The following is a 27,435-nucleotide window of genomic DNA, read 5'->3' as shown; positions in this document are numbered from 1 at the left end:
AGAACCACTGAAATGAATGAAACCAAACATAGCATGAATGTTCCCTATGAGGTGCTGCCAAAGTGTTTTTACTTCAAGATGGCCAATAGCGGGGGCTTAGTTTAACATAGAACCCTATAAGAAATGCATACAAATGACTTCTTTTAGAGAACCACTGAATTGAATGAAACCAAACATAGCAAGAATGTTCCCTATGAGGTGTTGACAAAGTGTTGTTACTTTGCAGCCGATCCATCATCCAAGATGGCCGACAGTGGGGGACTTAGTTTAACAAAGGACCCTACGAGAAATGCAAACAAATGACTTCTTTTAGAGAACCATTAAATTGAATGAAACCAGACATAGCATGAATGTTCTTTAAGTGGTGCTGACCACGTGTTGTTACTTTGTAGCCGATCAATCATTCAAGATGACCGCCAGTGGGGGACTTAGTTTAACATTGGACCCTATAGGAAATGCATACAAAGGTCTTTTTCTAGAGAACCACTGAATTGAATGAAACAAAACATAGCATGAATGTTCCTTTCCCAATGAGGTGCTGGCCGCTATAATGCAATAATCCTCCTTGATAGATGCTGTATTGATAGAAGATTATTGAAAGAAAAAATAAAGGCTCAAGGGACCTGAATTCCTAACATGACAAATGATTCCTTAATTCATAAGTTCAATATACCTTTGGGCAAATATTCTTTAAGTTGACTTTGTTTTTATCAATCTCATACCATTCAAGAAGACAATAACAATCAAAACCAAGGAGTGAACAAAGACTCACAAAACCATACATCAACAGTTATAAATGATAAATAAGGAAAAAAACGAACTCCACTGAAATCAGGTGCTACGGAAGGGTAGGCATTTCCTGCACCGTATACGGCATCCGTCGTGTTATTTCTTTGTTGAGTTCGGTAATGATGGAAGTTTATCATGACTGAGGAAGAATATCAGATATAATATTTGACACATTTTTGTCATAATGGCCAATCGGCTCATGATGGCGACCGTAAAATTTCTTTAGTGGTGATCTTAATTTGATTGATTCATAGCCCTGTCTTAGCAACTTTTGAGAAAGCAGTATTCCTCGTTCAACAAAATCAACATACTTTGACCTTTCCTTATAAGAATTCTTCTGAAGCTAAGGAATCCAATATAAGGATGAAAGATCATAGTATTCATCCTTTTGGATTAACACAAAAGGAGATTAGAACCGATTTGTGTTTTTCCAGGATCTCCTGCTCCGTAAGCGTACTTAGTGTATATGGAGAATTTCCAAGTGTATTATTTATCTCGAGTTCCTTAAGGATATATTTAGGTGAGGTTAGTTGAAAATTAATAAATTAAGAATTTAAAATTAATACTTTAAGCTGGTAGAGCATCCATTAAGGATAAAAATAAGCTAACAATATTGATAGGTCATGGACCTCCTTTTCGAGATATTTGAGATTTAAAATATGGCGGGAAAAGGCTGACTCGGACTTTGACCTTATATTTGCATTGGTATTATTTGGGTCTCAAAACAAAAGAAAGAAAATCAAAAATCTTCTAAAATTTTGGTAAATGACCTTTCATGAGCTATTAAATCTTGTATAAAAAATGAATAGGTGTTATGAAGCAAAATATTTTACGTTGTATTGTATAGAAAAACACCAAGGAGTCCGAACATTTGAAACAAAATCCAAAACCTCACCTAAGTACATTCTTAATCAGGCAATCAATGTAGTGTTTCTTGTTATGTCGACGATTTACGAAAAATGGAGAAATAAGTAAAATGTTACCGTTTACAGCCTTGTTATTTGTGCATGTAAACTACATAGGTATTAATAGTATGTTTGGGGCCTTCAAGTTGATCAAAATTGTTTCATTCTCATGATGTTGTCTGAAACTTTTCAAACGGATGATTGTAACTTCAGCACAAGGATATCTTAGTTAATTTGCTTCATAATTATCAGTAACCATTTTTTAAGGAATCATGATCCAATATTAAACTGCTGGAATGCTGCTTTTAATTTGACGATGAAATCATCTCTTATTTCGTACAAAGTTGTTCTAAACGGACTTTCAGTATCAGAGTTATCTTCTGTATGTCTCTTATTTGATAGTGCGTGTTAATCTGATCATCAATCTTTAGAAGTCGTAGTATTGTTACATAAAGGCAATAATAGTATATATCGCTGTTAAACAGTCCTCAATTGATTTAACCGAAACAAAGCCGGATCGCAAACTAAAACTGAAGGAAACAAATCAGCATCAAAAGAATCATAACAACAGAAACACTGAACTGCTAAAAAATCAAACGACAACATACAGTACAAATACCAATAAATGCAATAACTATCAGGACAGAGAACATAATGCATGAATAAATACTATCAGAATACATGTCAACATGTAAACAACAGAATAACAATGAACATCTAAAATTAATTTACGATAGTACACAAATACAGCATAATATAAAAAAATGAGTTATTTCATGTTTTTATAATAACCTTCATGAAAAGCTAGATATAGTGATAAACAACTGGTATGTTATCTGTCATTTCCATTCGTGCCGAAATCGATCAATAACTTTTCTATTTGTGAATGTCCTGCCTTACAAGCTGCGTTTAAAGCTGAATTTCCATCTTTATTTCTTATGTTTAAATCTACACGACTATTTTTTAGTTGGCCATTTAAATCAAGTAAATGTTTTACTGTGTCAAAATGACCGTTTTCACAAGCTAGAAGTAGTGGTGTACAACCGTTATTTGTTGTGTCGTTAACATTCATACCAACATCTATCAATATCTTTACAACTTCAGTAAATCCGTTTGAACAAGCTACATGTAAACCTGACCATTCATCTTCATCTTTTATGGTTGTATCTACACAACTATTCAATACTTGGCCATTTAAATCAAGTAAGTATTTCACTGTTTCGTCATGACCGTTCTGACAAGCTAGAAGTAGTGGCGAAGAACCGTCAGTCGATGTGTCATTTGTATTCATACCGACATCGATCAATAACTGTACTACATGTGTATGTCCAGAATGACAAGCTAAGTGTAAAACTGACCATCCATCTTCATCTTTTAGGGTTATATTTACACAAGTTTTTAATGTTTGACCATTTAAATCGAGTAATAATTTCACTGTTGCATAATGACCTTCCAGACAAGCTAATTGTAGTGGCGTGTAACCGAGAGTCGATTTGTCATTAATATTCATACCGGTTTTGATCAATAGCTTTACTATTTCCGAATGTCCCTCCGAACAAGCTACATGTAAAACTGTCCATCCATTACCAAGTTTTGTCTTCGTGTCTACACACATATTCAATGTTTGGTATCTTAAATCAAGTAAAAATTTCACTGTGACAGTATGTCCCTTTTTACAGGCTAGATATAGGGGTGTAAAACCTTGAGTTGTAAAGTCATTTACAGTCATACCAACATCAATCAATAATTTCGCTACTTCGGTATGTCCATTATTACAAGCTGAATGTAAAACAGACCAGCCATTTTCACTTCTCAGTGTCATATCTACACGACTATTCATTATTTGACCATTTAAATCGAGTAATAATTTCACAATGTCGTATTGGCCTCGCCGACACGCTAAATATAGTGGCGTAGAGCCTTTGGTCGATTTGTCATTTATATTCATACCGGTTTTGATCAATAACTTTACTATTTCCGAATGTCCCTCCCAACAAGCTACATGTAAAACTGACCATCCATTTTCATCTTTTATGTTTGTATCTACACAGCTATTTAATCTGTTGCTATTCAAATCAAGAAATAGTTTAACTGTTTCATAATGACCATATTGACAAGCTAGAAATAGTGGCGTAGAACCGTCCTTCGATTTGTCATTTACATTCATACCGACGTCAATCAATAATTTTACTACTTCTGTATGTCCAGAATAACAAGCTACATGTAAAACTGTCCATCCATTATCAAGTTTTGTCTTCGTGTCTACACACATATTCAATGTTTGGTATCTTAAATCAAGTAAAAGTTTCACTGTGACAGTATGTCCCTTTTTACAGGCTAGATATAGGGGTGTAAAACCTTGAGTTGTAAAGTCATTTACAGTCATACCAACATCAATCAATAATTTCGCTACTTCGGTATGTCCATTATTACAAGCTGAATGTAAAACAGACCAGCCATATTTATTTCTCAGTGTCATATCTACACGACTATTAATTTTTTGACCATTTAAATCAAGTAATAATTTCACAATGTCGTATTGGCCTTGCCGACACGCTAAATATAGTGGCGTAGAGCCTCTGGTCGATTTGTCATTTATATTCATACCGTTATCGATTAATAACTTTACAATTTCTAAATGTCCCCAGCAACAAGCTACATGTAAAACTGACAATTCATTTTCATCTTTTATGTTTATATCTACACAGCTATTTAATCTGTGGTCATTCAAATTAAGAAATAATTTCACTGTTTCGTAATGCCCATATTGACAAGCTAGATATAGTGGCGTAGAACCGTTCTTCGATTTGTCATTTACATTCACACCGACATCGATCAATAATCTTACTACATCTGTACATCCAGAATAACAAGCTGCATGTAAAACTGACCACCCATCTTCATCTTTTAGGGTTATATTTACACAACTTTTTAATGTTTGAGCATTTAAATCGAGTAATAATTTCACTGTTGCATAATGACCTTCCAGACAAGCTAATTGTAGTGGCGTGTAATCGAGAGTCGATGTGTCATTAATATTCATACCGGTTTTGATCAATAACTTTACTATTTCCGAATGTCCCTCCGAACAAGCTACATGTAAAACTGACCATCCATTTTCATCTTTTATGTTTGTATCTACACAGCTATTTAATCTGTTGCTATTCAAATCAAGAAATAATTTAACTGTTTCATAATGACCATTTCGACAAGCTAGAAATAGTGGCGTAGAACCGTTCTTCGATTTGTCATTTACACTCACACCGACATCGATCAATAATCTTACTACATCTGTACATCCAGAATAACAAGCTGCATGTAAAACTGACCATCCATCTTCATCTTTTAGGGTTATATTTACACAACTTTTTAATGTTTGACCATTTAAATCGAGTAATAATTTCACTGTTGCATAATTACCTTCCAGACAAGCTAATTGTAGTGGCGTGCAACGGTCAGTCGATGTGTCATTAATATTCATACCGGTTTTGATCAATAACTTTACTATTTCCAAATGTCCCTCCGAACAAGCTACATGTAAAACTGACCATCCAGTTTCATCTTTTATGTTTGTATCTACACAGCTATTTAATCTGTTGCTATTCAAATCAAGAAATAGTTTAACTGTTTCATAATGACCATATTGACAAGCTAGAAATAGTGGCGTAGAACCGTCCTTCGATTTGTCATTTACATTCATACCGACGTCAATCAATAATTTTACTACTTCTGTATGTCCAGAATAACAAGCTACATGTAAAACTGTCCATTCATTATCAAATTTTGTCTTCGTGTCTACACACATATTCAATGTTTGGTATCTTAAATCAAGTAAAAGTTTCACTGTGACAGTATGTCCCTTTTTACAGGCTAGATATAGGGGTGTAAAACCTTGAGTTGTAAAGTCATTTACAGTCATACCAACATCAATCAATAATTTCGCTACTTCGGTATGTCCATTATTACAAGCTGAATGCAGAAGTGTCATTCCACTTTTAAGTGTATGTAAATTCTTCAACTCATCAGCAACTGTTCTTTTGTTTTGTTTCAAATAAATGCAATCTATAATGTACTTTACTGTTTCAAAATAACCATTTCTGCAAGCAATATACAGTGGTGTTTTACCGTGTTTTTCTTTCTGATTGACATCCATTCCAAACTGAACCAATGTCTTAACAATGTCGGGATGCCCTTTTTCACAGGCTATATGTAAAGCAGTGTTTCTTAAGTAATCTTTTATTGTTATATCGACATGGAATCCACCATTTAGTAACAGCTGTACCAATTTTACATTACCATTTGAACAAGCAAAATGTAAAGTACTCTGGTTTGAATTATTAGTTTTGTTTGTTTCTGCCTTGTTTTCTAACAACAATTGAGCCACTTCAGTGTGACCATTGAGACAGGTTGCAGATAATGCAGTTGTTTTCTCAGAGTTTTCAGCATTAATGTCATGAAGATAATTCATGAGATATTTAACAACTAAAATGTGACCGTTTTCACACGCAACAAAGAAGGACGATCTACCTTTCGTGTCTTTCCCATCTATGTGACCAGGACTTTTTACCTTGAAATATTCTACAAAATCGACGTATCCTAAATACGATGACACAAAGAACGGTGTGGCGCCATCCTTGTCAGCAACGTAAATAGTTTCCTGACATGTGTCTTGTTTTTTGAGAAAGGAAAGCAGTAATTTTCTATATATCTGGTTCTCTGTCTGTATGCTTCCAAAGACTTCCCAGTTGTTTCCTTTCAAAGCCTCATTATATTGTCTTTTGAGATAACTTTCTTCCAACTCTGGTGGGATATAAACTACAAATGGCAGACTCCTTTGACCACACGATGAAAGGTGAATGCGATGTGCAATGAAAGCAATGTCAACATACTCGATTAAACAATTTAATATAGATGGTGCAATTGCTGCTGAAATTATGTCAAACATTTTGTCATGGATTGCTGTATACAGATTTTCGGATTCCGTAATATAGATACCTTGAAGACTCTTTAAACATTTTTGTATCGACACCATGGATACATATGATTCAATCTCAGCGTCTCTGCATATAACCTTTACTAAATGTTCTAAACCACTGGAAATTAATTCATTTTTACAAATTTTATTATTCTTCAGAACTAGGAGAGAAAGACAGAGAAAAGATGTTTCAGATTTGATTTTCATATCTGAAATTTCTTTTTCAAAAACTTCAACGGGATGATTAAAAAAAACTGGATTTTGATTAATTTTTTTGCCATACAGTGCACATAAAAGAGGAAAGAAATCGTACAGACAAATGTTTTCTATGTTGTTCACAGTATTCTCAGGTAAATACGACAGTGCAATATTTCTCATTTCATCTGGAGAAATTTTATATTTAGTACTAAAGCTGCACTCTACAAGGGAAAAACATGTCAGTTTTGGAAATGCCTTGTGACGAAATATATTCCCCCTGCACGTGATTATAAACTTAGCCACTAATTTGCTGGAGATGTCATCATGATCATCATTCTCATTACTAGAACGTAATAGCATATTTAATTTACCGTCGTTTTGTTCCCAGGAATCTGCTTTATGCTGATTAAGAGCAAATTTACCACAAATATCATCTATTACAAAAACTTGGATCTTCTCTGCCGTAAAATGTTTAAGTATGTCTGATGGACCATCACAAGGAATTATTTCATATCCCACCTTTTCAAATGTCAATGCTACATGATGAGCGACAAAAGATTTCCCACAACCCGGAGATCCAGTAATAATGACTCCTCTATTTTGGTTTAGTGATTGTAGTATAAAAGTAGATGCTGCGGTAGAAATGTATTTCATGTCTTTTTCTTTCCATTCTTTCAAAGTTTTAATGTATATTTCTGCAAAAATAGTTTTTGTTAGAATATAGTATTTTCGGCTAACCTTAGAAATGCAAATCTGAAACAGCTTTGTTACATTTACGATTAAGTATGTACTATTTACTGCATGTTATTTTATTGTACTCGTAAACAATAGCATAGAAAAAATTGTTTGTGGAGAGAAAAGGATAAGATCTAAGTATCTGTCATTAACTAATGTTGACAACAGATGGCCACCACTGGGTCTTCAACACAGCGAGGAAGTCCCGCACGCGGAGGAGGACTTTAGCTAGCCCCCCTCCCCCCAAGTTCAGTACAAACCGATGTCACAATAGAATCAAGAACATATAAAAGAACTAAAATTAACAAAACATACAAGACTGACAAAGTCCAGCGCCTCCTGATTTGAAACAGGCGCAAGAATGCTGCAGAATTTAACATCTCATGTCAGATCTCAACTCTTTTCTATACATGTAGCCAACACAATTAAACGTGTAAACATTATATTTAAATTTGATTGGACATTATCCAATAATTAAATTTAACTATATACAGGTTAAACTCTGCCAATTTGTTTGCAGATGTCAATTTTAATTACAATGCTTGAGCAAAATTTCTATAAACAAAGCAAGCAAGTCAACAGTATCGTAACTATATCCTTTCTGAATAAGTCTGTCTAAAGATTGGTTAACTATTCAGGTGAATGCCGACATTTTTGTGCTTTGTATAGAATATTACCATAAAAAAATGATGTGAAATACCTGAACGTAAATGATGTCTGCGAGTTGAATTGTATTTACGAATAATGACCTTGTCCTGATGACACACTTTAGTATTTTGTGATACCGAAAACTCCAGTGTAATACTTTTTCAGTAATACAGAGATTTGTCTTTCATTAAAATAAAATACGTTGTAACAAACACGAGTGAATCGAAAAGATTGAAAAATATAGACACCATAAGATTGTGACAAGGAAACGTCACCATTTAAAAAAGAAGATAATAAACAATAGTTAATGAGATTCATCCTTTTTATCTTAAATTTTGGTACTTTAGCTTCCGTTTGAAGATATTAATATGAAGATTTAGGAAGGAGCTGTGTTCATACTGAAGTCGTCATTATTAAGAGCAAATACATTATCCAAATACCTAAAAGTGTTATTAAATTTTGTAGGAGATGTTCATGATGTTGTTTTAATACGTCTTTGCATATTCTAGATATAAACTATAACTCATGGGAATATAGAAACAGGTTCGCATTAAGAAGTGCACAGTTAGTTCCCATTCCGAAAATTTGACGATAAACGGAGCAAACAAAAACGTTATCTAGTAAAATTTCAAGGTAGTTATCGTATCAAAAATGGTCCAATTAACATAGTTTTTTGTTTGTTATTACTAAAAAATGATCTAGTATAGTCTACACATATATATGTACATGCTGTTTGATTCAAATCTATGATGGGTTCCAGATCTATGCAACATTTTTATTTCACAAACGCCAAACAAATCTATGGCAGTTTTTTGTTTTATTCAATTTATTGCAGATCTTGATATTACGTAATTTTAAGGGAGAAAGAGAAGGCTATAATGTCCATGTCGTCGATTACGTTGACGGTTTGTAATATAGAAGAAAAAGAAAATGCCAGTTTTCAAGAAACATACTCCATAATTAAATTAAATTATATTTCAGAATTCGAGTATACGGTAATGGGAATCCCTGCAAATAGGTAACTGTAATCATCTTTTTGGATAATATAAGAATACTAGCGAATAACCCCGGTCTAATGAATGTGATTTGGTGTTTTGAGTGTTTATGTTTCGTGTTTGATTTCGTTCCTTGTTTTCCTATCCTCGCCCGTGTTTCAAGTGTTTCCTTGTCTCTTGATTTGTGGCGAATTTTATTTGTGATATTGGTATGCTTTTGCTGTTTGTTGTTGTTTTTTAGTTGGTTAATCTTTTTTAATTTTTTAATTTTTATTTTTTTTTATGTAATATCAGTCACGCAGAGTAAAATTGTCATAATACGGGAATTTATCGGGTCAATATAACTCATATCGGGTATGGCTACCCAATCAATTGGGTGATTTGACAATTACACACTGTATCAAATTTATCTTGATTTTTATACAACCCGTGACGTATAAATGAGATATAAGACTTGTTTATGTTTACATTAAATATTAGATTTCCCATAAAGGAATAGAAAGTTATTGTTTAATTTGTAAAAACCATGACGAAATTGTGTAATCATGTTAAAGTGCAGACTAACGCTTTTGGGCAACAAATTGTTCTATTCTACAATAAATCTGAAATACCTTTTATATTATTATTTTCTATTTCTAATGTCTCTAGTTTCTGGCTGACGGTACGCAGATGCTGATTGGTATTTTCCATCTGTTTCTCAAGTCGTATCAAATCTTTTATCAAATCTATTATATCATTAGTTAAAGGTGAGCTCATCATTGCATCAATCTCTGACTTTAAATCCGGCCCTAGTCTAAGTATGGCCTGTAAGACAACACAACTGCAGAATATACTTAATACTAAACAACAATTACATAATTAAGCAAGCACTACAAAAAGTTGAGATGAATTATCTGTTACAAAACTTGATTTTTTTAATACTTTTTTATCTCAGGAATAGATAACCTTAGCTGTATTCGGCAAACCTTTAGGATTTTTTGATCCTCAATGCTTCATCATCTTACACTTTTTGGCTTTTTTAATAAATATTTTTGATTCGAACGTCACTGATGAGTTTTGTTTAGACAGAACGCTCGTCTGGCGTAAATACAAAATTTTAATCCTGGCATCAATGATAAGTTTATTTACATTCATAGTCCGAAACGACTACATGTTGTGACGACCAGTAGGGTCAAGCACAAGTTTTACTTGACTTGATATGAAGATGTGGTATTATTGCAAATGAGACAACTCTCCATCCAAGTCACAATATGTAAAAGTAACTGGTCTGAATATGGAATTTGACAAATATTCGACCATCTCGACCAATGCTCGACCAGTCTCGACCAGTCTCAAACCTGTCGTGACCAGTCACGACCCGTCTAAAACATTTTGAACTTTAAATTAAGTCTTGACTGGTCTGAAAAAGAATGGCGAAAGATATCATAGGGACATTCAAACAAAAATAAACTGACAAAGACATCGCTAAAATTGAAAAATGCAGTTTCAGAACATTTGTCTCAATTATATATTGATGTAACAAAATTCCAAGTTATTTCGAAGATAACATACACAGAAACGAACTATAATATAACAATGGTCATTTCCTTTGTACAGGACATTTGAATAAAAAATATAGTGGGTTGACTCTGGTTTTGTAGCATGCCAATTTTCCCGCTTTTATGGCAGTGTTAAGTATAACATGGGAGAACATTAAGGACAGCGAATTACCCGAATAATAGCTAACAAAACGTGCCAGGTTTTAAATCAGACGCGCGTTTCGTCCATACAAGACTATCCAGTGACGCTCTGATAAAAAAAAATTCAAAAGCCAAAACAAGTGCAAAGTTGAAAAGCATTAAGGACCAAAAATTCCAAAAAATTGTGCCTAATACGGCTAAGTTTCTCTGCCTGGGAAAAGAACATCCTTATTATTTAGAATAATTCATACTTTTGCAAATATATTTTTTTTTATAAAATGACTATATAAAAGATATACATGATAAAACCGGTGAACAACTACAGAATAAAAACAAATAGATAAAACAACCAAAACCAGTCGATAGAAATTCACAGCCGCGTTAGCAAAATCGATAAATGCACAAAATGACGTCACATTTTTAAAAATTTCTAAAAATTTCCTAAAAAGAGGATATAATTCAAGATTAGGTTTGTAATGCTGATATAACATTTATTAATAACAATGAAAATTACAATACTAATTAATATAAAACCACCAAACAACTTTGAATTTTGTAAGATCAATAATAAAATATATAATTGAAATAGATGAGCTGATTCAGACCAGTCGAGACTGACTTTAAAGTTCAAGGCTGGTATTGACAGGTCGAAACCGGTTAAGAAGTGAAGCATGTCGGGACTGGTCGAGTATTTGTCAGGACCAAATTCAGACCATACTAAGATTATCAATACAAATCACTCTTGTTAAGTAATATAAGATTTAGACCAAAACCGAGTATAGTTGTGTAAAGTTAAGTCTTTCGATTGTATATTTCATAGTCTATAAATCCAAAGAGCCGACAGCAATCGATCCATTAAAAGTTAATGGGAGTTTAGTTTATGGTATAAACATTTTTTACGGATGTACGTTTATGATCTCTGAATGGTATAAATAGTTAGCGAAGAGACATATCTAGGGTCACTGATTTGTTTAAATAAATATTGCTGAAGCAAGTTTAGGATTCTCAATTGGTATAAAATGTTGTTGTTGATGTAATTTTGTTATCAATAATGTTATAAACGTTATTTTAAAGGCAGGATTTGATCAGTGACTTTCATATAGATCCTTTCACTTGTTTATGTTCAATCTTTCCTTACTTTTGTTCTTGGTGATTTGAATAATCAACTTTCTATCCATACCAGCTACATTACTTTATCTATTGAAGATGCTATTCTATATAATTTTCTGCTGTCGTCGAGTGTGATACTCTAATAATCTAATTTTTACTAGGTGTACTTTTTCAATAAGCAACTTTCTATCCATACCAGCTACGTTTAAGTAAAAAATACCTCGACTACACAGTTCCATATTTCTGAAAAAGTGTTTTCAGAAACTTCCCCGCTGTCTGAATGAACAATGTAGTTCCTGTAAAATTTTATCCTGGAAATATCTGCAGCTGTAGTATGAATCGTTTCCAGTGGAAGTCTATCTTGGATGTCAAGGTCTGTGAAATTTCTCAGTAAACATACCATCAATGATATATCAAACTTGTCTGATGATACTCCTGACGAGCCTAAACAAAAATATGATAATAGTAATATAGTATTACATGATAATTGAGTGAAATCCGATCGAGTTCATACCTATATAGAAGTATGTATCTAAAACTCATACATCACTATTCAGCCCCATTCTTATTATTATGTCAGATGACTCTGAATTACCCTGTCTTTTATTTGTGTCCTCTGGTTTTTAATGACCGAAAGACATCAAACATAACAAAAAACATATAAACATGTACTATCTAAACACACAAATAATCAATTTTAAGCAATAACCCCTCGATACGTTTATATACGTCATCGTATCAGATATGGATATGATACCACTGTAAATGTCCCATTGTTGTTTTGGAAAAAGTAAAATCACAAATATACTGAACTTAAAGGAAAATCAATTCGGAAAGTCCATAATCACATGGCAAAATCAAATAACAAAACGCATCAAAAACGAATGGACAAAAACTGTCATATTTCTGACTTGGTACAGGCATTTTCAAATGTAGAAAATGGTGGATTAAACCTGGTTTTATAGCGCTAACCCTCTCACTTTGACGACAGTCTCATCAAATTCCGTTATATTTACAATGATGCGTTAACTAAACAGACACAATGAATAAAATAGTCAAAATATGGGTACAGCAGTCATCATCTTGTAACAATTACAAAAGGGACAATTTAACAGAACACAGAAACATCTATCTGCAAACACATTCATTGATTTGCGTGTCTGACGACAGATGTTTTTTTTATACGTCACATATATTTGTCGTTCAATGTACATACAAACAATTTCAAAATTTCACATAGGCAATGCTAGCATGCAGGGTAGCATGCAGGGTTAAAAAAATCAAAAGTATGTAAGAATAAATTTCAGAAATAGACAGAGATTTAAATAGTCCAAAAGTTATATAGAACTTATAAGAATCCACAAATAGTTAATTCCTCTAGGTGATTGAATGTTTTTCACGTTTGTGGTTCAACGTATTTTGTAATTCATAATAGAAATATATCATAATGACATGAAATAGAACAATATCATACTGACGGGATCTTTTAAAGAACAGAGTCACGTTATAAGGGATACAAAAAGTCGCATATACAAAACACACCACCAAAAAATGAAAGACAATACAAACACATTGACGGGATGAATAAGTAACGAGCCACGTTAAACGGATATCACAAAACAAAATATGCATAACAAACATTGAAAAATGAAACTCAGATATGGAACAATTCTCAATACCAAACTCGTTTCAAGGGTATCAACACGCCTCAATCTTCTAAATCACGGTAGGTATAATATCCGGCTGGGATCGTGGTTTTTCGAGTGATTTTATGGGGCTTTTTCGAGTGTGACCACTTTTTTCGAGTGAATATGATCACAAATGTAAACAAACAGACTTCTTTTCTAACAAGACTTGATATAGAAGCTTGAGTTTGATATACAAGGTTATACTTGATATGTTAGTATTTGAGATATAAAGCTTTAAAATGTTGTTATTCCAAAATACCGAATTAAGCCAGTTTCTTACACATACCAATGCAAATGTCGACGGAAATGCATACAAGGAATCTATACATCCTTAGACATACAGACACTTTACAAAAACTATTGTTATTGCATTGCAAACGACATTTTGAGACTTAATTCAGTATTTCATGTCCGGGCTTTTTTTAGGGCAGTCCGGGCTTTTTCGAGTGTGCCCTTTTTTATCGAGTGATTAAACACATTTCTTATAGCTAACTGTTATGTGTTTACGTTTAAAAACTATAAATTAAAGGCTCAAATTAAATACTTTCAAGCACATGGTGTATCAACACTTGCATTTTATCATGAAACAAGTATCGTTCATTTGTATATATACTTTTTCTCACATCTTATAAATTGCATGTACAGTATGTATCCGTGATGTCAACAATCTTATGTGAGTGTTCCGGACCATATAAGTATTTGGACTTCATTGGATAACTATTACTGAACAGCAAAATGTCGACTTGGAAGATAACTTCAAAAATTTCTTAATAAACTGTTAAACAAGAGTTCAACTGTTTTACTAACTGACAAAAAAAGTCGATATGATAAAGAGTCTAATAATTGATACTAGAGACGGATAGAAAACAGATACACCCAGATTAAGACAATTAACTGAAAGACAATGGGTTTCAACTTGTATCTTGTGCTGTTTTGGATAGCCTTTGAACTATAAAACTAATACATTTAATGTAACCGTCATTGTTATAGATAAGTTTACTGTATTATTGAATCGTTTAAATGTTTACCTATATAGTCCCAAATTGGGAATTCCCCTTGAGTAATTATTTTTGTCGCCACCTCTTTCGCCAAAAACAATATATTTTCGCCACTTTATTACTTTTTTCTCCAAGTAACATAAATATATCTTTCGTTTAAAATGCCCTGTACCAAGTCAGGAATATGGCCATTGTTACATTATAGTACGTTTCCACGGTAGGTATAGTGTCCGGCTAGAATCGAGGTTTTTCGAGTGATCCGGTCCAAATTTTTCGAGTGTAGTTCGGGTTTTTTCACGTGATAACACATGCGATAAGTTCAATTAACTGCTATTTCGTAATTATAATAGTTTTTTAACCTTAATACCCATCTTATATTGAATAATTTGCATGTTTCGATCAACAAAGATGCACAATTACCTTGTATTTAAACAAAAGTTAAGTGTTTATTATTGTCCGGTTTTTTTCGAGAACAACTGTGAAATCGTCCGGGTTTTTAGACAAATGACCCGGGTTTTTTACAGAAAATTTGAATAAGAAAAAAGGTTTTCTAGACTTTGAAAAAAATACTTTTCTAGTTTATACCTGTAATCAAATGAATGAAAATATTATTTGTTCTCAATAAATCATACAAACATAATACTACATTGATCAAAACTCACCTTTTTAAATTTAATGCAAGTTTTCTGTTCGGAAATCGTTCTACCATACTTTCCAGTATTAAATTAGAAATTATTAGATCTTTTATAAAAGGTATTTAGAACAAAGTGCAGGAGAATCTTTTTTTTAACACTTGAATATAAATTCATTGCACTAAAGCTCTTAACAATGACCTAACTGCTACAGCTTTAACCGTAAGGTACCCTGAAATTGTTATTATCTATAAGAACAGGGTTTCATATAGATATGTATCATTAGCTTAAATTTCATATTAGAATAGTATAACTCAATACAATGTTCAGTAAAAGTATAAGACAAATTAATTATATACTTTTTTTACATTTAAATACATTGTTCAATAATAATAATATAATACACTTATCCGAAACTGATTATCTAGTGTCGGTTCATCTCGTTTATCAAGGAGAATCATAATCTTTTTAACTTCATTTCATGGTACTTTTGTTAGTTTAAACATATTTATTAATAGTTGATTGGGAAACAGGTTATTGCAACTTATATTAATCCCTTTGCCCTTTGGTACTTTTGTTGTCAAAGTAGATAAAAATTTCGTGGTAACCATGGAGTTTTTATACGGGACATATTATGGTACCCCGTTGTCCATTCGTCCATCGTCGGACAAAAACTCAAAAACGCTGTAACCAATTTACATGAAACTTCGATGAATTGTCTTTTGGGGTATCATCTCTCTCGAAATTTTACAAATTATTGACTTTACGTTTCCAAGTTATCGGATTTTATTTAAAAACATTATAGAGTTTCTTAAGAGCCTGTGTCACTCACCTTAGTCTATTTGCTGCATTGCATGTCAAACTAAGGGCACACTTCAACATTAACGACAATAATAGAATTCATGGCAAAATTATCTGTTTTGGTGATGGTGATTTGTTTGTAGATCTTATTTTACTGAACATTCATGCTGTTTACAGTTATCTCTATATATTATGAACTTGGTCAAGTAGTTTCAGACGAGAAGATTTTTGTAAAAGTTAAGTTTTTGACATTGAGAAATTATTTATACGTGTCATAATGAGTGAGAATAGATATCGCTTTTTATCAACTCAAGTTATTCAATTATAATATAATAATAAACGAGCCTTTGGCGAGCTTATTATTACAATTTGAATTAAATAACGAGAGTTGATATCAAGCGATATCCCATTCTTACAAGTTATCAAACCTGGTTGTCTTAATACGGCCAACCAGTCTAATTAAAATGCTGATCTCTGATTATGTTCTACTACATATGTAGTAGAACTACTACATATGTAGTAGAACGTATTCAGAAAATGCTGATCTCTGATTATGTTCTACTACATATGTAGTAGAACTACTACATATGTAGTAGAACGTATTCAGAGATCAGTATTTTAATTAGATTGACGGCAAACTATCTCATTGCGTTAAACTAAAAATTCCGATAATGGTTGTTCTAGCATTTTTGCACACGACATGTCACCAATGACCTAACGAATAGCCAGTGAAAATGCCGTAATATCGTCGTATGATGATGAGTAAGGTGTCAGACCAACAATAAAAATTCCTGATCTGTTCTTCCAAATTTTGCAATTTTCACAGCTTTCTAAATATCTTAAGTTTAATTTCCTAGAAACCAGGTATATCCTGATATGTACATGTATCATCTTTCTACATGCCAATTCCCTTAAAGCCTTCTAACAAACAAAAACTGACCTACGAAAAGAGGTACTCCAAAAATAACCCCTGGTTTTCTCGAAATCTTTAATTAGTATACCGTGGATTGCAATAATCCTCAATTTTAATTCTAACTCATAGACAAATAAAATCCTCAATATTAATTCTAACTCATAGACAAATAAATTTTGACCCTAAATGGTCTTGATATATTTCTCTTTCACCAAAAGTTTGTTTTGTGAAAATTTGTTGGTTAGTTTAAGTAAACAAGGACATCGAAAGCACTATTTTGTGTCAGAGTAGGGCTACTTTTACATACGTTCTACATTGGAGGGAATAATTGGTGGTGTGACACCAGCAGATCAAATTAACGCAGATTTTCGTATTTTCATATCATTATCTGTGTAGTGATGATACGAGAATTTTCTATTCATGCAAGAAATAGATAATAAGACACAACCATGTATAAGAGATATGAACTTTGAAAACGTGACAGGTATATCATGCGACCATGGCGCAGCTGTTTATTAAAAAACGGAGTAAGAAACCTCAGTACTGGAAAGCTCAGAAGAATCAGAAAAATGCTATGTAATAAAACACATTCTACTTGAGGAGGCCTGACCCCCGCCCCAACACAAAAAAAAACATGAATGAAAAAACAAAACAAACCAACACAGACACAATTAATCCGCTCGACTTTTTATTTTAATTGACAAAAACATTTGAATTAGATTTTATACATAATAAACAATGAAATGAATAGCTCATCAGGAATACAAATATCTGTATGTACGTCTCAATCCAAATAATTTATGCGTACATTATATTGTTGACATCACGAATATGTACTGTACATGAAAGTTATAAGATATGACAAACAGCAAAATATATACAAATGAACGAATGTTTATGACATGTAAGTGTTAGAACACTATTATCAAACTGACGAATGCATTGATTCATGCCTGGAAAAGTATTAATTTGAAACTTTGTTTATTATTTTTAATGGTAAATACAGTGACAAATAGCTTTATAAACTATAGGCAATTTGTATAATCACTCGAAAAAAAATTGACACACTCGAAAAAGCCCGGACTGCTCTCGAAAAAACCCAAACATAAATAAATTAATTTAGTCTCAAATCTTCGTTTACAATGCAAAAACAAGAATTTTGGTAAAGTGTCTGTATTTCTAAGGATATATAGATTCCATGTATGCAATTCCTTCAACATTATCAATGTTATGTGCATAAAAGTGGCTTTATTCTGTATTTTGGAATTAAAGCATTTTAAGGCTTATTTTAACTTTTTTTAACGAAAAATAATGTCGGGTTGGTAATATCTTTCTATATTAAATACTATCATACATGATATAACTTTGTATATTAAACAAAGGCGTCTATATCACGTCTTCACTGGGGTAAAGCTGATGACCGTAACTGCATTCACGGTCATCCCAAGATGTCGGATGAAAAATTAGGTCAGTTTCTGTATTGTCTGTTTAAGTGTTTCTATATCATTTTCTTTACAAATCATACATTGAAACGATGTAAATTTATAAAAGAATCACTCGGAAATCACTAATTACTTCTGAGAAATGTGCATGAAACGGGAAATTCGATTTGAAAAAAATCGTTAAGATGACCGTAAATCATAATCAAAATATTTTCAAGATGACCGTAACATAAAACAAGGATGACCGTGATTGGTAAAAAGATGACCGTAACTTGTAAAGGATGACCGTAATTTGTAAAGACTGACTGTAATTTATATAGGACGACCGTAACTTTTATAGGATGACCATCAATTCTAAGAAATATCCGTATTGTATTCAAAGCTTTTTTGTTGAGTTTGTCGATCTCAATAGGGGCTCGGTTAGCGGATATAAATATGTTTCATAAATTTTTTTTTTTTTTAAACTATAATATAATTGGCCATATTTAGGATTTATAACAATGATAGTAAATTGCATATTTCTCGTAAACAATGAAATATTTATTGATATTGACGTTAACATTTTAACACAAATTGACAGCGATACGACGAAAATTTGAAGAAACATGAATTTGTCCCTAGTACACGGATGCCTCATCTACACTATCATTTTCTATGTTTAGTGGACTATGAAAATGGGATAAAACTGTAATTTGGCATTAGAATTAAAAAGATCATACTATACGGAAAATGTGTACTAAGTTTCAATTTTATTTAACTTGAAGCTGGACAAACAAACAGACGAACGGACGAACGAACGTACGCACAGACCAGAAAAACATAATGCCAATAAATGGAGCATTAAAAACATTAATAATACATATGAATATTTGGTAATCGAGCCCATGTGTATGGTTCCAGAGGAAGCAGATTAAAATCTTAATTTGTCTTGGTATATGCAGGCGGAAACACTTTTGAAATAGAACAAAAGAATCGAAGCTGTGTGTGTATCGAGAAAGCGATAAATGTTAACTGTAATGTTTGATATAGTAACAAAATTTTAAAAAGTTAATAGAAACAAATAAAACGACAATTTTCTTATTTTAAAAACACCATTTGCATAAGTTTTCAATGTATCTATTACATAGTAATGCAAAACAATAAGATATCAAGTCGACGACATGGTTCTTATCGGGGCCTTTTATAGCTGACTATGCGGTATGGGCTTTGCTCATTGTTGAAGGCCTTACGGTAACCTATAATTGTTAATGTTTGTGTCATTTTGGTCTTTTCTGGATAGTTGTCTCACTGGCAATAATACTACATCTTCTTTTTCATATATAGTATCTATAAGTTGGATGTAGAAAATGCATAACCTCCGATTTTTTTTTTATCACGGACGGAGAACATATCAATCTTATAGTTCAGAAATTTTCGTGTCTGCCCTTCCATGATGTGAATCAAGAAAAAATTCCCCAAAACAGGTAACGATTGTATCGAAAAGAGAAAAATCGAGTGCACCTTTTTATGTTAGGGCATGTTTGGGTGTATATTTTGTCTTTAAAACGTACAAAGCAAGAGTATTTTATATAGCATCTCGCTTCAGATTCTATCATTATTATATATCAAAGCTACAGGTTGACTTTATAACGTAAAAAATGACAGTACGAAAAGATGAAATATATGGGTCAAGTGAGATACCTATCTAATGAATCACAAAAACAGAGTAGGTGTGTATGAATAGCTATTTTTTTCTAAAAGTACTTGACGACAGTCTTTTAATTTGGATGATGAAAATGGATATCTTCGAAAAAAAAATGATTTTCTTGAGTGTGATAACTAGGGTTTATAATCTTCAACCACTAAAATTGTTTAGTCTGCCCTTCCACGAAATATTTAATTAGAATTTTTTTAAATGCTCAAGAATTTTCAAAAATTCCATCTGACATCCGAACAGACAATATTTTTAAGTTGAATCAATGCAGACAAGATCATTAACTAATGCTCATTAGCTAGTATATACATTTGTCTTTTAAAATATAACTGACATATAACGATCGATCGTAATGGTGCTATGTGGATAAATTTATCAGTTTTCAAGAGCAAAATTGGCAGAGCGTCATCCCTACAATGGTTTCCATTTCTACGATTGTGAGCATGAACTGGCGTAATGGGGAGATAATTTTGAAGAAGTAGAATCCTGACTGTATGAATAACATTTCTGTATACATTGTATATACAAATTGACAACGTTCCGCCTTGTGATACGCTTTTCGTACAATACTATTTTAAGGATCTACTTTGCTGGAGCTCACCTTTACTAGTTTATTCGAATGATATTTTCAAAATATTTCTGTTATTTTATTTGCACGACAAAATGAAAGACGATATAATATCAATGGGTGTACATGCATTTTTTTGGCATTTTTAAAAATGTGTATTTATTATATGTCATTAAAAGGAATCCCAGAAACAAAAAAAATCTTATGTCGAGCAGTTGAACTGTGCACCGCATTTTTTTCATTATGCTTGAAAGGTGTCATTTTATCGCGCTTTTGTAGCATGTTTTCCCTTCCTGTTCATTTGCATGTCTTTTGGCAAATTCATTTTAAAAATTAAACCCTCTACTGTAAAAAAGATACATATGGTAATCTTTGCATTTGAAGCACGTCTTATTTTCTTCTACCTATATGATAAAACTCTCATATTAATATGTGTATACCAACACGATTAATCATTTGATACAAAAAGATAGTTATATAAATACGAATATTTCTTAGAATTGAGGGTCATCCTTTAAAAGTTACGGTCATCATTTACAAATTACGGTCATCTTAAAAGCAGTTACGGTCAGCCTTGTTATGAATCGCTGATTCTGTTACGGTCATCTCGATTGTGATTTTCGGTCATCTTGGCGATTTTTTCAAATCGAATTTCCCGTTTCATGCACATTTCTCAGAAGTAATTAGTGATTTCCGAGTGATTCTTTTATAAATTTACATCGTTTCAATGTATGATTTGTCAAGAAAATGATATAGAAACACTTTAACAGACAATACAGAAACTGACCTAATTTTTCATCCGACATCTTGGGATGACCGTGAATGCAGTTACGGTCATCAGCTTTACCCCAGTGGTCTTGGTAGAGATGAATTCTGTTTGTTTACATTATTGTTCATATTCACTCGAAAAAAGTGGTCACACTCGAAAAAGCCTGATGAAATCACTCGGAAAACCACGATCCTAGCCGGACACTATACCTACCGTGGTTTCAGTGTTGTGTCTCTGTTGTGTCGTAGTTGTCTTATATTTGATACGTTTCCCTCAGTTTTAGTTAGTAACCCGGATTTTTTTTTCTCTATCGGTTAATGAATTTTGAACAGCGGTATACTACTGTTGCCTTTATGTGAACTAGTTATTTTGGGGGGTCCTTTATATCTTGTTGTTCGGTGTGAGCCAATGCCCCGTGTTGAAGGTCGTACCTTGACCTATAATGGTTTAAGTTGTTATTTGGATGGAGAGTTGTTTCATTGGTATTCATACCACATCTTCCTATATCTATCATATGGTCCGACCATATGCGTACAGTTTGATCATATGAGTATACGCATATGGTCGCGACCATACCCGTATGTTCCTAATACTCATATGGTCCGGAACATAAGCATAGACAATTCGAATTGAGATGTACATACATATATTGTATAAGATGAGATGTATGTTTGTTCTTAAAAGAATATACATCTGAGATATTTCATTATCTACTTGTCATGGCTAAAAATGAAAGCGACAAACAGACAAATAATAGTACACATGTAACCGTCAACAACTGTGAGGAGGAGACTGATTATGCGAATATAATAATTGGTCATACAGCAACTAAACACCATGATAACTTCCTTTCAATAAAAGAAAAGTGTCTAAAAAGTGGAAAATATTAAAATTAATCAAGACACTACAATGTTGTTCCTGGTGTCGTTCGAAGCACTGGACAATCTAGCTGGTGATAGCATATAATATACACATTTTGTATTTGTCTATCATTGTTGAATGATCATATTAAGCACTGGTATTAAAGAGATAATAGTAACTGCAATTACGATTATCCCAATATGGCGACGGTAGATATAGGTAAACTCTTTACACTCATTTTTCTTAAATGTAGCATGCTTTTGTCAATAGTGACTCAGCTGCAAGGTTTATCTATACCAGTACATCATATTTGAATCGTAAAGGTGCACTGGATTAGTCTAAGCGGTTTGAAAATTGCCGTCGAAAAATTCGGGATGATAATCGTAACTCGGAAAAAAAGATAATCGTAATTATGGTATTTAAAAATGGAAAGATAATCGTAACTGGAAAGTGTTTTATTGATATTGACACTTAAAACATATATCTAATAGCATATAATGAAGTTATGTCGATGAATTATTTACAAAACGTTCCAACATCTTATGACATTTCTTTTTATGCATATATTATTAACAGTTCTTAGGAAAACAGCTACATATGTGTATTAATTTATGTTTTTTGATTGAGTTAAGTCTGTCAATTGATATTTTAACGTGTGTTTTTCTATGTTGTGATGTTATGCTATTGTTTTTTTACACTAGTAATTTTGGGGCCCTTTATAGCTTGTTGTTCGGTGTGAGCCAAGGCTCCGTGTTGAAGGCCGTACATTGACCTATAATGGTTTACCTTTTTATAAATTGTTATTTGGATAGAGAGTTGCATGTCTCATTGGCACTCACACCACATCTTCCTATATCTACATACTAGTTTATCATAAAATTAAGTTTTTTTAATAAATAATGCCGTTAGTTTTCTCGTCTAAAGTGTTTTACATTGTCATTTCGGAGCCTTTTATAGCTGTCTATGCCGTATGGTCTTTGCTCATTGTTGAAGGCCGTACGGTGACCTATTTTTGTTAATATCTGAGTCATGTTGGTCTCTTGTGGAAAGTTGTCTCGTTGTTAATCATACCATATTTTTTTGGCATTTTAGCTACTTCATGACTGTCACTGAAATTTCGATATCTCAGAAAATAACTATAAACAACACAAATTTAATTTTGAATTATAACAATATGACATCCTTTAAACAGTTAATGCTATATAAGAATAGAGAAAGGTTTGGATTTTTTGTGTATTATGAAATTAAGTAACGTGGAGTTCTTTGACAAACATGGATTTGTGTTCTCTTATAGTTTTGCCAAAAGCCCGAAAATGAAGAATTGAAGTTGATGTGGCTTTAAATTGTCTTACAAGGAATACTTATTCAAAGAATGACTGCAAAGTGGAGAATAAAATAACGCATATTCCGCAATATTAGAAACAAACTAATTCAAAAATTCATAAATACTCGGTATATGAAAAGTATGATGCATACATATGCATGGAAGAAATTGTAGAGACAAATATTGAAGGTACTAAACAAGGAACATTTTTGTATTTGCATACTTGCCATAAAATAAGTTATTTTCTATTAAATGAAAACAAAAATTAGCCTAACCTAATTGTCATGTATTTTTCTGAAGCACAAAATATTTGTTGTAAAATCTATAAAAATCTTTGTAATTAAACAAGTTCCGACTGTGATGATGTACATGTTATGCCTTCTGATGTAATTTATCAATATACATATTTGTGTGTGTTTTTTTCAGTCCGTCAAGTGCTTCGTATTAAGACTATAGGTAAGGCTAAAAAAAACAAAAAACAAAAGTAACTATAAACAAAAGTAACAATAAACAAAAGTAACAATAAACAATAGTAACAATAAACTGTAACTATTTTAGATCCTTTACCATACACACTGTTTAAAGAAACGTCCTAAAATACATGGGTATTTGATCAAAACATTTGAAGTAAATTTTTAAAATCATATATTATATCAGTATAAAATAGAAAAAAGGGAATCAAAGGGGAAAAAATGGACGGCTATATTTATTGAATTATAAGGAAAAGGGAAATATGAACACTCATATCTACCGATAAAGGTATCAACTGTTAAATCCGATAATGCAGTTATAAAGTTATTGACGGAAACTTTTGTTCATTTCGCGCAGAATTTTAATATAAACGTGATATTGGAGGCAAAACATATATATGACATATGAAAATGTGGTATACGTGACTTTCATTTTGAGCAATGAATTGAAAGGATTGCACTTTTGGGATATGGGATATAGCTAATCCCCCCTCCCCCTCCCCCTAAAAAAACAAACAAAAACGGACTTAAACGCGCACACAACATTGAAACTTTGAAAAAAATCAAAATATCTACTTACCACAATAGCTGTCTCGACAGCTGCTTCATTTTCCGTATCTTTAACAGGTACATGTATATATCAAAAGGTTCACCAGCTAATAGAAATTTATTATAGGATATGCATGTCACTTGATGATCGCTGTATAACATCTCTTATATTATGTGATACCTCGAAAGCTTTTGATAGGGTATGGCATAGTGGCCTCTTAATAAAACTAAAAGCGTATGGTATTGATGGAAATCTGTATAAATGGTTTGAAAGTTATATTTCAAATAGAAAACAATGCGTTTTCGTTTCAAATGCCTATTCGCCTAGCCTTTTGATAATACTAATACAGGAGTTCCGCAAGGCTCTATTAGGTCCCCTACTATTTCTTATTTATGTAAATGACATAGCTGATAATTTGACAAGTCTAACTCGATTGTTTGCTGATGATACATCTCTTTCTAATTCCAGCAATAACCCTTACACTATAGAGGATGTCTTAACAGCGATTTAGAACAAATTTCAGTATGGTCTAAAGATTGGCTTCTTAACTTTAACCCTAATAAGACAAAGGCTATGATATTCTCCTGCCATACTTCCCCAGATGATATTGAAATAGAATTTCAAAACCAATTAGTAGAATTTGTCTCCTGTCATAAACACTTAGGGATTACTTTTGATTCCAATGATAAATTCCATACACAGATAGAAAATATTTTAAAGTGTGCAAGCACGAGATTAAATGTTCTTAAAAAATTGAAATATGTATTGAATAGAAATTCTCTTGCTCGTATATATTAACTTTTATAAGACCCGTTATGGAATATGCATGTGAGTTATGGGATGGTTGTACTCAACAAGAAGCCGACAATTTAGAACATGTTCAGTTAGAAGCAGGGAGGTTAGTAACTGGGTTGCCCGTGTTTGCTAGTCGGGAAGCTATATATTTTGAAACTGGCTGGCAATTGCTTGTGAACAGAAGAAAATCCAGAATGCTCAATATGTTCTATTCTATACATAATGAGACTGCCCCTGATTATCTCTGTGATTTAATGCCCCCGCTTATTGGTCAAGTATCTAACTATACGATTTGCGAAACAGTAATAATTATGTAGTACCCGGTTATAGACTAGACATAACTAGAAAATCCTTTTTCCCATCCACTACTTTTGAATGGAATAGCCTTCCCCCCGACATACGTACGTCCAAAACATAAATATTTTTAAACGAAAGATGAAGTCCAAATTGATACAGCCACCTTCCTATTTTAGTTGTGGGGATAGAAAATTAATATCATTCATACACGTTTGAGAAATATGTGCAGTTCTTTAAATTCAGATTTACATCGTGTTAATATTAAACCCAGTCCCGCATGCAGCTGTGGCCACCCTGTTGAGGATAGTATACACTATTTTGTACAGTGCGCTCTTCACAACGAAGCCAGAGAAATACTGTTTTCAAAATTAGAAAGTTATGCTATATCCATTGAGCTTCTTTTAGCTGGTGACGGTGACCTTTCTTTTCAGCAAAACAAAGACATTTTGAGTCCGTACAATCTTATATCAGAATAACACAAAGATTTAAAGCAGTCAATTAACATTCTAAATTTCTACTTTACAACCTTTCACTTCAGTCTAGTTGTTTCATTACTATTCCTTATTATATTATATTGTATTTTTTTTTCTTTTTTCTTTTTATTTCTAATTTTTGTTTGAAGTATGTATTACATGCATTACTACTATGTTGTGTTTTTTTTCGCCATTATCTAATGTACTTTGTGTTTATATTTATATTGGGAGAGGACGTCTCTAATGTTGTTATAACTTGTGTCCAATCACTTTTGCTACTTTTGCAAGTAAAATATGTTTAAACTAAAAGGTTATGCATATTGTTGTCAGTTTTAAATAGATATACAAGTTGAAATGATAGGACTTTTTTTACTGGGAACTCACTTTAGTCCCATGACTGTATATATATATATATTATCTATATAGGTAAATTTGTCCTAGATATTAACCTGTAAGTTTCTTCATTTATTTTTATATGCGTTTATGTCATCGTTAAACTTGACATTTGCATTTTTAACACACAAAATACCATTGAAATGCTGAAAGACACATTTATTATGTTTCAGTTACTATTATCCGATAAAGAAAATTACGATTATCAAAGAAGAAAAATACCATAGAGTTACGATTATCATACCGAATTTTTCAACGGCAATTTTCAAAGCGCTCAGACGATTCCAGTGCACCGTTACGATTCAAATATGATGTAATGGTATAGATAAACCTTGCAGCTGAGTAACTATTGACAAAAGCATGCTACATTTAAGAAAAATGAGTGTAAAGATTTTACCTATATCTACCGTCGCCATATTGGAATAATCGTAATTGCAGTTACTATTATCTCTTTAATACCAGTGATTAAGGTTAATGAACTATTCATTTCATTGTTGATTTCAAATTATGTGTTCAATGGCAATAAAAATCGGGTGGATTAAGTGTGTGTGGGTTTTTTATGGGGTTTTTTATTAATAGGTTTCTTTTATTAATCTCTGGAGTTCACCACAAGAAATATTTTTAACTGTAAAATCAAAAGTAGCATGAAATGAAGTTAAAATTAATAGGAGTTCCCTGCATAATGTTCTAGACACCGTTTTGTTAAGGATCAAGTTATTTCTGCTTGAACACTG

At 32.4% G+C, this 27,435-nt stretch overlaps 1 protein-coding gene across 1 annotated transcript in view; it reads right to left on the bottom strand.

Moving 5' to 3' along the window:
• Nucleotides 1-2,404: 2,404 nt before the first annotated feature.
• LOC139499550 (serine/threonine-protein phosphatase 6 regulatory ankyrin repeat subunit C-like) overlaps nucleotides 2,405-27,435 on the bottom strand; it is a 37,248-nt gene continuing 12,217 nt past the window's right edge. Inside the window, exons 3-5 of the mRNA XM_071288273.1 lie at nucleotides 12,255-12,478; nucleotides 9,857-10,049; nucleotides 2,405-7,562 (exon numbers count right to left, since the gene is read on the bottom strand). Coding sequence (XP_071144374.1) covers nucleotides 2,527-7,562; nucleotides 9,857-10,049; nucleotides 12,255-12,478 — 5,453 coding nt within the window. The 3' untranslated portion in view covers nucleotides 2,405-2,526. The remainder of the gene's footprint in view (nucleotides 7,563-9,856; nucleotides 10,050-12,254; nucleotides 12,479-27,435) is intronic.

The sequence above is a fragment of the Mytilus edulis genome, chromosome 12 (genome assembly GCF_963676685.1).
Source record: "Mytilus edulis chromosome 12, xbMytEdul2.2, whole genome shotgun sequence".
NCBI lineage: Eukaryota > Metazoa > Mollusca > Bivalvia > Mytilida > Mytilidae > Mytilus > Mytilus edulis.
Note: the sequence above shows the minus strand (reverse complement) of the source record. Positions and strands in the feature narration are given on the sequence as shown.